General features: G+C 38.4%; 1 protein-coding gene across 1 annotated transcript in view; it reads left to right on the top strand.

The window, feature by feature from the left end:
- The window catches only part of LOC121078631, a 94897-nt gene that overhangs the window by 75323 nt on the left and 4639 nt on the right, over positions 1-14935 (top strand). The window contains exons 58-72 of the mRNA XM_040575017.1: positions 14-142; positions 589-750; positions 1944-2249; positions 3179-3371; positions 3874-4062; positions 4575-4759; positions 5333-5425; positions 5711-5915; positions 6745-6932; positions 7640-7737; positions 8141-8325; positions 10177-10379; positions 10879-11056; positions 11718-11827; positions 14559-14678. Of these exons, the coding sequence (XP_040430951.1) occupies positions 14-142; positions 589-750; positions 1944-2249; positions 3179-3371; positions 3874-4062; positions 4575-4759; positions 5333-5425; positions 5711-5915; positions 6745-6932; positions 7640-7737; positions 8141-8325; positions 10177-10379; positions 10879-11056; positions 11718-11827; positions 14559-14678 (2544 nt within the window). The remainder of the gene's footprint in view (positions 1-13; positions 143-588; positions 751-1943; positions 2250-3178; positions 3372-3873; positions 4063-4574; positions 4760-5332; positions 5426-5710; positions 5916-6744; positions 6933-7639; positions 7738-8140; positions 8326-10176; positions 10380-10878; positions 11057-11717; positions 11828-14558; positions 14679-14935) is intronic.

The raw sequence follows: 14935 nt of genomic DNA on the forward strand, positions 1-14935 counted from the left end.
TTTCCTCTTCCAGCTTCAGAGAGTATTAAGTATAGAACACCTTCATGCATGTGGGTCTCTAGAGCAAACATCAGCATCATTTAAGGAATATCTAGATCTGAACTGGGATGACAAAAAGTTCAAACACAATTTAACTTATGAGGTAAAAGAAGGCTGGTGTATCTGCTAACTCACCATATTTTTCATGGAAGTTGTTCTTAAAAGATGGAAATTTCTTTAGTTTTTATATGTAATTTTGAATGGCTTTTAATAAAGCTTATGTAAAGCACCATGTTCTATGAAATACCACTATTTCATTTTACCTTTTACATCTTTCTCTCCATAGGAAGAAAAGTGAATGTAAAATAAGTAAGAAAAATTGAGTTCTTATAAGCCATACACCTCACTTGTACCCTAAATTTGCAAAACTGTTGAGTTAATTCAGTAGGATGGGGCCTAACAACTGTGCTGATAAACCAAAACATTGCCAGGTGGAAATGTTATGTAAAAACACTGAATCTGAAGTTGAGAGCTCAGGCAAAAGGGTCACTGAGGAGTGTCTAAAGTTCTGTTGTCATATTTTAACTTTGCTTTCTCGGTTAATTGCAGAGAAATCGATTCCTATATACTGATAAATTTCAGTTAGAAGCTGTTATGGAAAACATTTTCCTGACCTCATGCACCAAACAGAATATTCTGGGTAAAATAGAAACAAACTATTCATCTTGCCTGGACTATTACATGAGCTTTGAGTTCTGCGACATTCCAAATGTAAGTCTCACATAAACATATTGAACCTACTTCACTTTAAACTTAATTTCTGGTTTGGAGACTGAATTTTCCTCAGCCACAATTTTTCACAAGAATTGCCTTACTTACGTAATTTAACAAACCATAAATAAACAATGCATTTTGATGGACTGCAGAGAAAGGTTATGTTTGCCACTGTAGTGTTACTTCTTCTTAGTGTTACTTCTTGGGGGGTTGGACCCGATGATCTTTCGAGGTCCCTTCCAACCCCTACAATTCTGTGATTCTGTGATTCTTTTTCTGTAGGCCCTATTATGGTTGTAAGCATTCCCCTGTCCTCTATGTTCTTTCTTTTCTATTCCTCTCTCAAAGGTCTTTTAAAAAATTTCATGTTTCTGCAGAATACTAAAACAGGCTCATGTGTGATCAAAAATGAAACTAGACCTTACCCTGTAGTCAAAAGTTTACTTTTTATTTTATTTTATGCCTGCTCTGCTGGTAGTGATGGACTTTTGAACCTTATAGTTGTCATTTATTTTTATGTTACTCAGACAAATTGAAAACCCTTCCATGACCTTCCTTAGGTGCAAATTTTGACACCAAATTGCCCATAGATAGTCACAACAATAAAAATCTTTGAACTTGCAAGAAATGTGGTCTTTCTTTCCAGTCCCCAGTGGCTAAAACACATCTCAGTTTCCTCATTTACTGTCAGAGCATGTCACACCCTTTTGGGAATGAGAAACAGCTGCCAAATTCTGATGCTAGTGAAAAACTTTTTCCAAGATCAAGATGTGTTACTCCTTGTTTATTATGGGGAAAATGTATATATGTGTCACTTTAAAATCAGGTGCCTCTTTATTTTTTGGATCCTTTTCTTCAAAATACCTACATAGGGTAGCTGAGAAGCAAAAAGGCAAACATAAATTTGTTTTTAATATGGTTTTAATGGAATTTAGTTACAGTACAGCTGTTCATCATCTGAGATTGTAATCAGTGAATATGCATTATTGTACCACAAAAACTGAAGATGTAATGAAGTAAGCACTGGGAGGAGGAGGCTGTGTTGATTTCTGAAATTACAAGTTTTATTCATCACTACATTGTGTAATTTCATGGGAATGCCAACACCCATGTACAGCCTCTTATTACTCTACGAAGAACCCATTTCTTTGACAGAATTAAGCTTTAACACCTTCTTTGATTATACTTAGGTAATTGTTTTCTCTGGAAAACACCAGCTCAACAAAGGAGACATCATTTTGCAATCAGAGAGCAGATTCCATTTTTCTGATCATGGGAGAGATGAGGGATTGATTGGAGTATCCTTAAAAAATCAGACCACAGCTGATGTGAAAAACTATTCTCTGGAAATTGAAGTGAGTTTTTATCTTATTTTATTGGTAGTGGATTTGCGGGGGTTTTGTTTCCTAAAGACCTACTGCCATCTATCTTCCAAAGTGCTCAGGTGCAGCCAGTGGCTTGTAAAACAGCAGGAAAGTACAGGCAATATAAAGTATTCTTGATTTCTTCAGTTCTGTTTTTAAAGGAGCAGTTATGCAATGTACAAGCAATATGATCAAGACAGAAAGGAAGGCAACAACATTAGTTATCTGCAGAGCTCAGTGACAAATGTAGTAAGTGTATATCAGCTGGAGTATATAATTTTTTCAGAAGCTGTGTGTTGTTATAGCTCACCTTCTTCAGCATGATTGGGCTGTTTGGTAAGGCATGTAAAATCACCATAGCAAAAAGAAAAAGAAAAAAAAAAAGAAATGAACTGTAAGATTCAAAGCATCATTTGCCAGAAAAAAAAAGAATTGGCCTTCTTAAAAAAAGGCACAGAACAGCTAATACAATGCTCATCTTGAGGCAAATCTCTTCCTCTTTCTCTCCTCTATTCTGCCTTTACTCTTAATTCTCTGTGATATGAATAACATAAACAAGGTGATGGTAGCAAAAGAGTGGGACAGAGGAGTGATGTGGTCAGCACTGTCCAAACTCTTCATTAGGAGGAATGTGGGTAGTTAGTCATAATTAACTGAGAGAATAGGCCATCCTTTAAAAAATAATCATGATTTAATAAGTAACAGGCTAAGACAAATACTACATAATTTTTCACTCTCTCTAAACTTGCTCTGCTTAGCCTTTCTCTATTCCTCGTTTTGGAATAAATCGCACAAATTAGCAGCCTTACAGGGAATTGACTGTCGGAGTATGTTTCTTTCATTGCTACCATTAAAGGATTGTCCACAAGCCTGGTCCTATCCAGTCATTCAGCTCTTGAGCCAATCATCCTCATGCCTGTGCCTCTCTCGGTAACTCCTATGTAAGTGCATAACCATTGGGAAACATTTCCCTCACCACTTACTTACCCCTCTGTGGGAAGCACTGATAGTTGGGCATCATCTCTGAACATGGCTTCATTAATTCTGTGTGGTGGCTTTGAACAAATGTTTTTCCTTTATGGCTGCAGTTAAAAGGCTCTGAAGACACTTGGCTAGGCCTGACAGGAACTGCTACTTCCTCAGCTGTTCAGAGCCGAATCCTGGTGGAGGGGATTATTGATCAAAAAGAGAAAGTAAAAGTAGCTGCTTCTAAAGGAAAGGAGTGTTTGCAGTACTACATGGGGTATTTGAAAGGTATGTACCTTCAGAGCTATCAATGGTATGAAGATGCAGGAGGAAAGGTTGTGTCTTAGTTTGTAGGGCCAAGCTAGCTTCAGTTTCATGGCAATCCAAAGCTATGGTCTTTCACATGATGAAAAGCTGAAGTTTAGAACTTGTTACACAGAGGTCAGTTTGGTGGAGACTTTTGTATGATTACTGCCCAGGGAAGGATTATAACGGTGACTGAAGATAGGATTCATTTCACCTTGATTTAGCCATCTTACAATTGTGTGTCTCATTTAAGATAGTCCTTATATTCCAATTTCAGTGAATGGAAAGAGAGAGGCACCTTTAAGAGGCTGGCTCAACCCCATGCTGAAACAGATGTATGAAATCACCCTCTGCAGGTCTTCCAGTCAGAAATCATTAGTTCTGACTGACCAGGGAGAGGAAACAGGGCTATCTCAGACTGTGCTTGGCTTTCAGATGACTGAAGTTAGGTGAAATGAGACCTGCTGCAAGTGCTTCCTGTTGTGACTCATCCACCTTTTGGACTGTATTAGATTTATTTATGTGCAAACCAGGCAAATTTGGTGGTATGACAGTTGCCTCAGGCTCATTTTGTTGACTATCCCAGTCCTAGTTTCTGTTATGGATTTGCCTTCACACGCTTCTGTTCGCATGCTTCTGCAATGGAATTGCTCTCATGGTCATGTCCTCACTTGTAAGTGCTGTGATCCATTTGCGATGAAGACCATTAGTTTATGGATTGTTGAGGTCACAAGTTTGTAGAAATAATTCAGCTCAGGTCTCTATACACAGATTCTGTGCACACCTCACCAGCTGTTTCTGCTTATTAGTACTTGGGCAGAAACGGGTAGTTGACTGATAATCTCTTAATTTATCACTTTTAAACTTCAGCAACAAAGGATAGTGGAAGACTAAAGTAGAAAAAGGCCTGTGAATCACTGTCTGAGAGGATTATTTTGCTTTATAGTAATTAATTGCTTTCTTTGCAGTAGCAAATCTGTACTTCTAAAGCATTTACAAGCCACAAAGAGGAGAAAATCAAACATTGATGCTGATCTAATTTTCTCATGTTTATCTCTTTTTTTCCCCATGATTACCTAACACTCAGATACTGATTTATCAGCTAAGTAATTAAAAAGCTGTCTTTGAAACAATGTCTGTCAGTGTTGTTCCCGTAAATGAAGTGCTCCCTTTTAATTTTCCAAGGGGATCTGGAAGAAGGAATGGAAGTCAGTGCTTGTACTGATGGGCAACAGATGGCTGCCATTAATAGCTATCTCAACATTAATGGTGAAAGGCAAGAAAACATGGGACAAATTACTCTAACAGCTGTTAATGAAAGCTTAAATTTTCTGGCGCATGGATGTGGGGATCTAATTCTTAAGGCTGAGGTAAGAACCTTCAGTGGCAGTTAATTGTGGTGTGGTTTTTCCAGAATAGTGTTTAATCTTGTCAGTTGTAGCATCTTCTAGGCAGGCTTCAGTTGTGAGTTTTAGTGAGTAACCAGGGGAATATTGGTTTAAATTTTAAATTTGTAATAATATTATTTTACAATTTGGTGTGAAAAGATACCATGTTGAGAATTAAATAGTTCAGCTACACCTAGAAAGCATAGAAAATATAGTACCCTTTCTTAAAAGGTCTATTCTGTGAAAAGGGTAAGTGAAGTGAGAACAACGCTAATTTGCCAGGGCTGCTCAGCACATTGGTTACAAAACTGGGATTAGAATTCTAATAGGGTTTCACATACCTACTGCTTGGAGGACGCTTTACGGTTTTTCATCCTTAGACTCTTCTGATTCCATTTCTAACCATTGAATAACACAAAAGTCATTTCACCCTGATAAATGGGAGGCCATGTGGATTTTTGCTGGTGTTGAAACTATTACAAAATTTAAGTGATTTAGACCCAGTACAAGCATTTCTAAATCATAAATTCAAAGTTTTTGTTCATCTTCTCATAGGACAAAATTAATGAAATTGGGAGTATTCTCAAAGCCAGACTGATTGAGAAGATAAAGAAGCTTGATGGATATATCTGGAGACTCAGGAGATCAGTAAGTACCTCCACAGCATTTGTGAAAGTATCATGAAATGTTCATTCAATGTTAATAAAAAATCATTAGGTTGTATACAGTTGTTTTGGTTTGCTCAAACATTTAAATGGCTAATCAGGTGCTAAACTGCAATTCATACATTGGCAAAAAGAACATTTCTTGGTCAAGACCTTATATCTCTGCACCTAACACTGAGAAGTTCAGAATTGCCTTGGAACGGAGTTAAAGCTTTGCTTGTGATCACTGTGTATTTTGATATTTCTTCTTTATTGGGAACCACTCCAGGTGCAGCAAATTGATTTTCTGTCTGAAGCAGCTGGTTGGCCTTCAATAGCCTCACAAAAGATAGCAGGATTCCTCCACCGTGTTGGTAGAGCTTTCACCCAAGTGTGGAAGCAAAGTGGAATCAAGCAGATACTAAGAAGCAAGCTCCCACTTTACCTGAATAAAATTCAAGACGCTGTCCAGCAAATGCAGATGGAATTGCAAAGTAAGTAAAACCATGCAAAGCAAGGAGAAAAACTGCACAGGGCAATGACAGTGCAGGGGGTTATGGGGGAAGGAGTATAAAAGATGCTGAACTGCACAAATGTTTCTATTTTGATCTAGCAAAAGTGACCTTTGCTCTTACACATTACAGAGAACGAGCCTTGATACAATCAGCTCTAAGTAACCCCAGCATGGCTATCCTTCTAATGAAATCACTGAAGAAGCATTCTCTTGGTCACAAGAGTCTAGGTTCAGTCAGATGAGAACAGAGACCTAATTCCTTAAGCTGAAGCAGTTATACTAACGGTTCCCTGGCAAGCATTCCCTCCCAAAGGGCTGTTCATATCCATCCTTGAGTTTTGAATGCTTGTACTAATCAGATTTCACTTGACCTGTTGTTTTCAAGTCTATCCAGTAGCTAGTATTTCTGGATTATGGCCCATGTTGAAACCATTGAGAAACATGGTCAGCCATAATTATCTGTGAGAACCTTCAGTTTTCAAAAATAAGAGTAACATCTCATTTTGAAACATCTGACACTAGACTCTTTCCACTCAAAAACAGGATTTAGTTGATACACCTAATATAAGATGTATAAGTGGAACAGGGTTATAGCTAAATGCCCACTTCAGTTTTTCATGACATGGTGTCCACACACACACAGATGTGAAATATGCCTAACTGCTTAAAGCTAAAGCTGCCTTTTCCTGTTTTCTGTGTCCCTCCTTATGTTCGAAGCTGCAAGGATTTAAAATTAAAAACCAAATTGCTCTTGGTTATCACTTTGTAACATGTTATTTAAGGATTGTTTCATGTAATGTTTGCTTCAGACCCATTAGCAACTTTGAAAGATGCCTACTATGATGTAACCTTGAAGCCACTGGATGAAGTTTGGCAGGAGAAGACAGAAGAGTACATGAAAAAAGTCCAGGCATTTTTGCCCAGGATTATAAAAGATGTTTGGCTAATGGAGCCAATCCAGATGGCATTAAGGACTGTTAAAACAGGCTTGGATATGGTTGGTATAATTAATTTCTTAATTTTTAATGTTTTGAAGGAAAAGGCTTACAAATTTAAGTCTTAGCTTTGAACTGTGGATACACAAAAATAGTTAATGTTTTTATTTATGGAATTGTGTGGTTATCTTCCCACATAACAAGCTTATGCACAGCTAATGTACTGTTCCTGAAATATCTAACTTGCTTTGACAGTAGTGCTTCAGTAGGACAATAGGAGAAGGATTTGCTTTACTGGTTTGGTTCAAATCAACAGCAGTGAACTGCTGCCATTCATGTAGCTTTTGCATTTTCTGTGCAGAGAGGAGGGATTGCGATTCCAACGAACAGTGTACAAACAAACAGGTTTGGGCTCCTGTAGTTGAAATGATAAAGGACATATCATGACAAAAATTTATATTAAGAAAGATATCAATCCCTTTTTAAGCCCCTGTAGCACATTAACTCTGTGAAGTATTGGTATACAGTAAGTAATGTTCTTTTAGGAAAGATATATATTTCTGTCCACTATTTGTTGCTGGAATGACTAAAGTCTGTCTTCTGGATACTAACCACTAAATGAAAAAGTGCTGTCAGGCAAGTGATAAATGCAAGAGAGGTTAAAGTGCAATTTCACTGATTGTTGCTTTAAAACTCATTATCAAGTACTGACCCCGCACTAAAGCCGTACAGAAGAGTTTTGTAATCTCCTTTTCTGGCTCTCCAATAGACCACACAGCAGATGCTCAGGTGGGCAGAGGCCATGGTTTCTAGAGCTGTGAGCAAGATTCGGAAGCCCTTACTCAACCTTTACAGTTTTTCAGCCAGGTAATTGTTTTATTTGGAGGACGTCTGCTGCTGGGTACCATTCTAAATGGATATATGTGTAGTTAATCTTCATATTAGCTTATATGCTTCAGGCTGAAGATAGCAACCTGGCCATTCTTTGCTGTGGGCACATCATATCATGATGTTCATGTTTGCTGTCTACTAGGATAGTGTGCATTTCAAAAGAAACTACTCAGCAGCAAACAAAATAGCAATAGCTATGATAACTTGGCCTTATATGGCATGTTTTTTTGTCGGTCTTAGCAATTGTACATCTTTGTTTTGCTATTCTAACCAGACTACAGTTCTTATGAATATTTCACTTCCACATTTCTAATATAGCAACTGCATTTCATCAGTTTAGCAGTTAAGGAGCACATGTTGTTTTGCTTGTATTCTGCAGGAACTGTTCAGTGGCAGTGAAACTGCCAGTACTTCCTAAAGCATACTGCTCCCTGGATCTGGCAAATATTACTAATTATCTCATTGAAGAAAAGCTAATGAGGCCTCTCAAAGATCTCTACAACATCAACATGGTTGCAGAGTATTACAGATTCAAACGAAGGATGATGGAGAGTCCCTTTGAACGTAAGCCCTTTCAAAGTGATGCTTTTGTTTTTTAGCTGGGTCAATTTCCAATTCATTCTAGTCTACAGATCCTATCTGGAATAGTGGTTTACATAGAGATGGTCTCTAATTTATAATTTGCCTTTAAACTTCTTTATATATAGTATTTCTTGTAAATCAGTGCTTGTATGTATGATATTCACATTGTGGCTAAAGCTGTCACGCAAGAAACGCTCCTCTACTTAACAGTCATGCAAATTTTGAAACTTCACATTTCCTACTGTTGAGACTATAAATCAACAGGTGGCGTTAATCTGTCTTAGAATCATAGACTGGTTTGGGTTGGAAGAGACCTTAAAGATCAGCTAATTCCAGCATGCCTGCAGGGACCCCTCCCACCAGACCAGGTTGCCCAAAGCCCAATCCAGCCTGGCCTTGAACACCTCCAGGGATGGGGCACCACAACTTCTCTGGGTAACCTGTTCCAGTGCCTCACCACCCTAATAGTAAAGTTCTTCTTGATACCTAATTTAAATGTACCCTCTTTTAGTTGAAAGCCATTATCCCTTTCACTACACTCCCTGATACAGTCTTATCTATATGTTCTTGTGATTTGATTCTCCAGTTCAATGCTAGTCATAGAGTCATAGAATGGTTTGGCTTGGAACATCATCTAATTCCAACTCCCCTGCCATGGGCAGGGATACTTCCCACTAGATGAGGTTGCCCAAAGCCCCATCCTGCCTGGCCTTGAACAATTCCAGGGATGGGACATCTACAGCTTCTCTGGACAACCTGTGCCTCACCACCCTTGTAGTAAAGAATTTCTTCCTAATATCTAGGAAGAAATCAATATCAATTCAATCTATATCTACCCTTTCTTAATTTTAAACCATTACCCCTTGTCCTCTCACTGCACCCCCTGACAAAGAGTCCCTCCCCAGATTTCCTGTAGCCCCCTTCAGGTACTGGAAGCCACTATAAGGTCTCCCCAGAGCCTCCTCCAGGCTGAACAACCCCAGCTCTCTCAGCCTGTCTGCACAGGAGAGGTGCTCCAGCCCCTCGGTGGTCTTCATGGCCCTCTTCTGGGCTTGTTCCAGTATCACCATATCCTTCTTGTGCTGGGGGCTCCAGAGCTGAATGCAGTAAATGCAGTCATACCTTTTGACCCTGGGCCTTCTTGTGGAGGCTTTATCCATACTCTGAATCTGGTAACATCACTTCTGCTGACTCTAGGATGAAAAAACAGCTCTACCAAATCTTGAGCAGCAGTATTGCCTGAAAAGCACTGCTAAATACTAAAAGACTGCATTAACAGTCCCAACTGTCCCTTGTAGATAATGGATCTTCCAGAAAGACATTTTCAATGGCTTCCTTCCAGTAAGCAGACACAATGGAGGGCACTAAGAGTGGGTCTTAGTGACCAAAGAGTCTAAGTAATGTATCAGGAGTGCTTCCGGACTGCAACTGTGTTTGATACTCTGTTTTGGCAGGGTATTTTTTGATACAGTTAATATTCTTGCTCTTTCCTGTGTAGGAATGTGTATGTGGGGGGGAAGGGGGCACTATAACTATGATTATCAAGTAGCATGACTGTAAATCAAGGTGAGCTTTGAATCCTAACTCATATTTGCCTAAACTTTAGGGCACTCATGTGTCTTTATAATGAAAAATAAATCATTAGATCATTTTCTTTCCTGGAGGAATTTTTGTTGCAGAGCAACTTTTGACTAATTAAAATGTAATAATAGCTTGGAAAATTCTTTTATGAGTAAACCAGTGAGAAGCTGGTCATGTTGCGATATGCAAGTAGCAGCACTTGCTGCTCTGTGGACAATTCACTGACATTTCTTCTGAAATATCTTTATCTAGATCATGCTATGTTAATAGGTAACAGGCACCTTATGACTTTTGATGGAAAAATTTATGATTTGGCAACAAAATGCAGTGTGCTTCTTGCCAAGGATTTTCTTCACAATACTTTCGCTATAATACTAAATGAGGAAATCGGTGATTCACGATCACTGTATGTGGAGATGAACCAGAGAGTGATCAATATCTATCCAAGACTGAAGGTAGGAGGGCACAGTCACACATTGTTCCTTTCTAGACCAGATATTATCTTCCACCTCTGCCCCCAAAAAGTCTTTGAAGTATTAAAGCTCCAAACATAGATCAGAACATTTCTTGAACATAAGTGCCAGGAAGTGCACTGATTGTTAATCAGGAAATAACTCCCCAAATCAAAACCACTTTTAACTTAGGGGCTGCCTCTTTTCTGTCTTGGTATTTAGAATGAGAGAGGCTTGGTGAACTTTCCAGCTTTTCTCTTACCTGGTCTAAGGGAATAGCAGTTAAAGAGGTCTGACAGACAAACTGGGCCCACAGCCTCAGTATACATGGGAGGCTTTATGCTTTCCTGCTCTCTCAGAAGATTAACACAACCCAATTCTTATTGCCTCACTCTGAGCTGAGCAAAATTGACACCACCTAACCTGCAAACACAGTCTGAGCATGCCTTTCATTGGACTTCCATTGTGCCATATTTGAAATTGCATTTTCACTTTAAAACAGATGTCTAAGGTATCTGTGGTAGAGAACTGCCAAGGACTGGATCAATCCCTTGAAAAGAATATCACTGATACAAGGAAAGAAACCAACAAAATAGAAATATCTGATCACAAAGGAGTTTCTGTCTCTTGTGACTTTCAGTATGATCTCTGTACTGTCACTCTGGCTGGATGGCACCATGGTGAGTATCAATCATTCAGCTTGTCAGCTGTATTTTTCTGTACCTCTGGAGTATCCTCACCTGTACGGGGGTTGTCTTTCCTTTGCTTTTCCCCATTCATTTATACAAGCCCAGGAAATGGCATTCAGCATTCCCAGTTATTATCAAATAAAGCACTATATATGTCCCTCCAGTAAGGACAGCAAGTGTTTACCCAGGTTACACTATTTCAGCACAATAGAGCAGCAAGCAATAGGAGTTAGATGTAATGCAGTCAGCCCAACCTCAAACCTGTCTGAGAATCACTGTTCTATAGCAGGCTTATCTTGTCATACCTGTAAGAGCACAAAAGAGGGAGGCCTAACATTCTCGGGGAGGGGGGGGTTGGAATACATTCCTATCCATGTGCCTCACTCTATTCTAAAACTCACTCCGCTGAGATTAGCAGAGAATTAACATGATGTCTTTATCTGGTCAGGAGAAGCAAATGAACACCTAACAAATTAAATGCCATTGCAGTTTGAGGAAAAATCTGTAATGGATGCTTGGGCATATTTACCCTCTTCAGCATTGCAGCTGAGCTCTGCTGTGTGGAATAATCAGAGCCCAGAGAAAGCTTCTGAAATTTTCCAGTGTCTACTCGTGACAACTACCATTTTACACCATTTCAATTTAATTCCAGGTATTTCAGCTGGACTTTTTGGTACCAATGATAATGAAGCTGGAAATGAATGGATACTTCCTAATCATTCCTTCACTGATAATGTGCAAGAATTCACACAGAGCTGGCAGGTAAGGAGCTGAAGGGTTTTTTTTTTACGCAGATTACCTATGGTGTTGGAGCACAAAGGACAACATTTTACATGCTGTTTTGTCTTACCTAGATGAACTGAAGCTAGACAGAGAAAACAGCAGCATACCCTAGATACTTTGTTTTTTCTGTGTTTAACTGGGGCAAAAGTTGCATATATTTGCTAAAAGCCATCCAAGAATAACCAATGCATAGGTATTGAGCATTTCTGGCATAAATGGTAAGGTAAAACATGGAGGTTGCTTCTGCTGTTAGAAGAAGAAACTGATGTTGCAACCAAGTATATTTGATGTTTTCCTGTTTACAACACCTCTGTGGAGTACAGAGCCAGGTGGTACTGAAGTTTGCTGTAAGTACCACAAGGCCATGGTTTGTACCAGGAGCCCTCTTACATGATGGGTCTGAAGTTTTCTCCAGAGCTGGATGTTGTTGCTGGCAATGCTGAGACTCTTAATCATTTTTTGGTGTTCCTGATTCTCATTTATCAAGAAACAAAACTTTAGAAACCAGTAACTGGTAAAGTTGTTCTCTGCCCATGTGCCATTAAGTGCGAAGTTTTTTTCCAGAGGGTTAGCAGCTACTGATTCAGTTATTAACTTACATTAAAGAACTTTCTCTATTTAAGAAATTATAACATTAAGTAAATAAGTTTTACTCTCTTACCAGTAGTTTTATACCTTTTTGCGTCAAAGAAACTTAACCTTAATTCATGTAATGTATCATCAGATAAAAATAATCTAAATATGAAAAAGTGCATGTACACATGTGAATGCAACTGACCAAAATAAAATCCTAGTCTTAACACGCTCTCAAGCCATGCTACAGTTCTTCTAAATCCCTTCATGCATAATTTGAGAATCTACTAGAAACAAAGAAAACAACATTGTATTGCTATTAAGATTTTCTGATTCTGTTTACTTTCGAGAGAAAGGACACCAGAAAGTGTCCAAGTTCTGGGCACAGAAATACTACTATTCTCATCTTTATTTCAGTACTTTATGTTAAAAAACAGGATTGCTTCAAGTCTCTTGTACTTTTCCCTGCTATTGGCTAGTTATATCTAATAAGTTTGCAGCCTGTGCCTGTGGGACCATGACATGACCGACTGTTGATATAATTTTCTTAACTGCTACAAAGATTAACTTCTAACATATTCATAAAAATGCAACTATCTAATGCAAAAGTACCTGGAGAAGTTGAACTACAAATAATAACCAATTAAAAACAATACCTAATGAAACTTACTGTCATAAACAAGCTGGGGAGTCATGGATGACGTTCTTTAAGTGGCTGTTGGCATAATGGCTGTGCTTACGCTATTGATTAGTACATTTTATTTGTAGGCCATGGCATATTTGAAGTGCTGTGTACCGCCAAGAAAAATTTATAGATGACTCTAGCTGAACTCTGTGCTGTTTGCAGTCATATCCCGTTCAGTAAAAATGTAATAAAAGGATTGACTTGCCGATAATGTACTAGTGTCATACATCATTAAGGGAATGGCCGGAAATACAAATGTGCCAAGTCAGGAATTCATACAAAGTCTTAGAAACTTTTATAAAGAGGTAAGAAGAGATGATATGGTGGAAATAACCAGTTCAAATAGCCAGCTTTTGCAGATGTGCTGATAAAATAGAGCTTGCAGAAAATCCTTCCTGACCAGAAGTTTTGGCATAACTGTACGTGATGCAGAAAGCAAGCAAAAGAATCAGGTTAAATCTGACCAGGTATCTAAGCCTGAAGAAAAAGCAGTCAGTCACCCTGAATTCCTGGAGTCACCTCACATTGCACTACACACTCAGTCTGGAAACTCACTACCAGAAGCTTTGCTACAGCTACCTCAAACACCACCTTGCAGATAGTCAATGAAGTTCTTGTGTTACAAGACCACTGGCTGTCCAAAATGAGGGGATTAGAAAATTAACTTTGCAAATGTGTGACTCCTGCAGGAAGAGAGTTACCTGAGAGATTAAACTGGCAGTTGAAAACTTTTTTTCAATTGAGTTTGTTTGCTTAAAGAACTTCTAAACTCAGAGACGTGCCATCTATGGAAACTACTGATTAAAAAAATGTGTAAGTTGCTGATTTGATTACGAGTCCTAAAAAGTGTTTGGTCAAAATAAATCATAAGAAATGTTAGTAAATGCTGTTCATTAGCAGTTCTGTTAATATTTAGTATCATCAGCTTTTGACTGGGACCATATTTAAACCATGTACAACAAAAATCCATTCGCATTTTGTTGTCCAAAAATGCTCATTCTTGTAAGGAACTTCAGGTGTGATTTTTTTTAATTTGTTTTCTTTTGTTTTAAACCTTCTTGCTGTTTATTATGTATGAGTAACCCAGTGAGGAGATGAAGATTCCCCCCTCCCCCCCCCCACAAATCTAGTAAAAGCACAACTCAAATCTGTCATATACAATAAAGTTAAGACAAGCCAACTATTTACTGTGTCAGCAGCCACCCACTAGAATCCTTTAGTGAATAACAAAATCAATAGAAAAAGGAAACAATGTCTGTAATCTGTGATATTTATGAGACACTTTCTTCATTTATGAAGAGTACAAGGTGCTTCACAATATTAATGAAAAATGGATGTTATTGAGGGCTGTGTACTGAGCTGCCCATATCTTCCTTCAAATCACTTCACATTGTAAATCTGAAGAATTCACACTACTACACTGATGTTTATATATATATATTATTTTCCTAGGTGAGCAAGTGCAGTCTCACACAGAAGAATGTGAAGCCATGTCCAATTACAGATAAGGAAAAAGTCTGTAAGGAGTTTTTTGAAGAAGCACATTCTTGTCTCAGGAACTGCTTCAAAGTTGTAAGTATAACTGTGTCAACCAAGGACTACCCAAGTACTCAAATGTCATACTTCAGAGCAGTACACAGAATTATTGCAAGGATATAGAAGTTTAATTGCAGATAACTTTAGAATTAGAACAATAATCCAGACAGGAGGAAAAAAAGAAAAAGTTGTATCAGCAGAAACATGGAGTGGGGTCCTTGAGATCTACAAAATAGTGACACGACTTTGCAGCACTCTTCAGCATACTAGTTTAGCATTTGTAAATACAAATA

This window comes from Cygnus olor, chromosome 15 (assembly GCF_009769625.2).
Source record: "Cygnus olor isolate bCygOlo1 chromosome 15, bCygOlo1.pri.v2, whole genome shotgun sequence".
Taxonomy (NCBI): Eukaryota; Metazoa; Chordata; class Aves; order Anseriformes; family Anatidae; genus Cygnus; species Cygnus olor.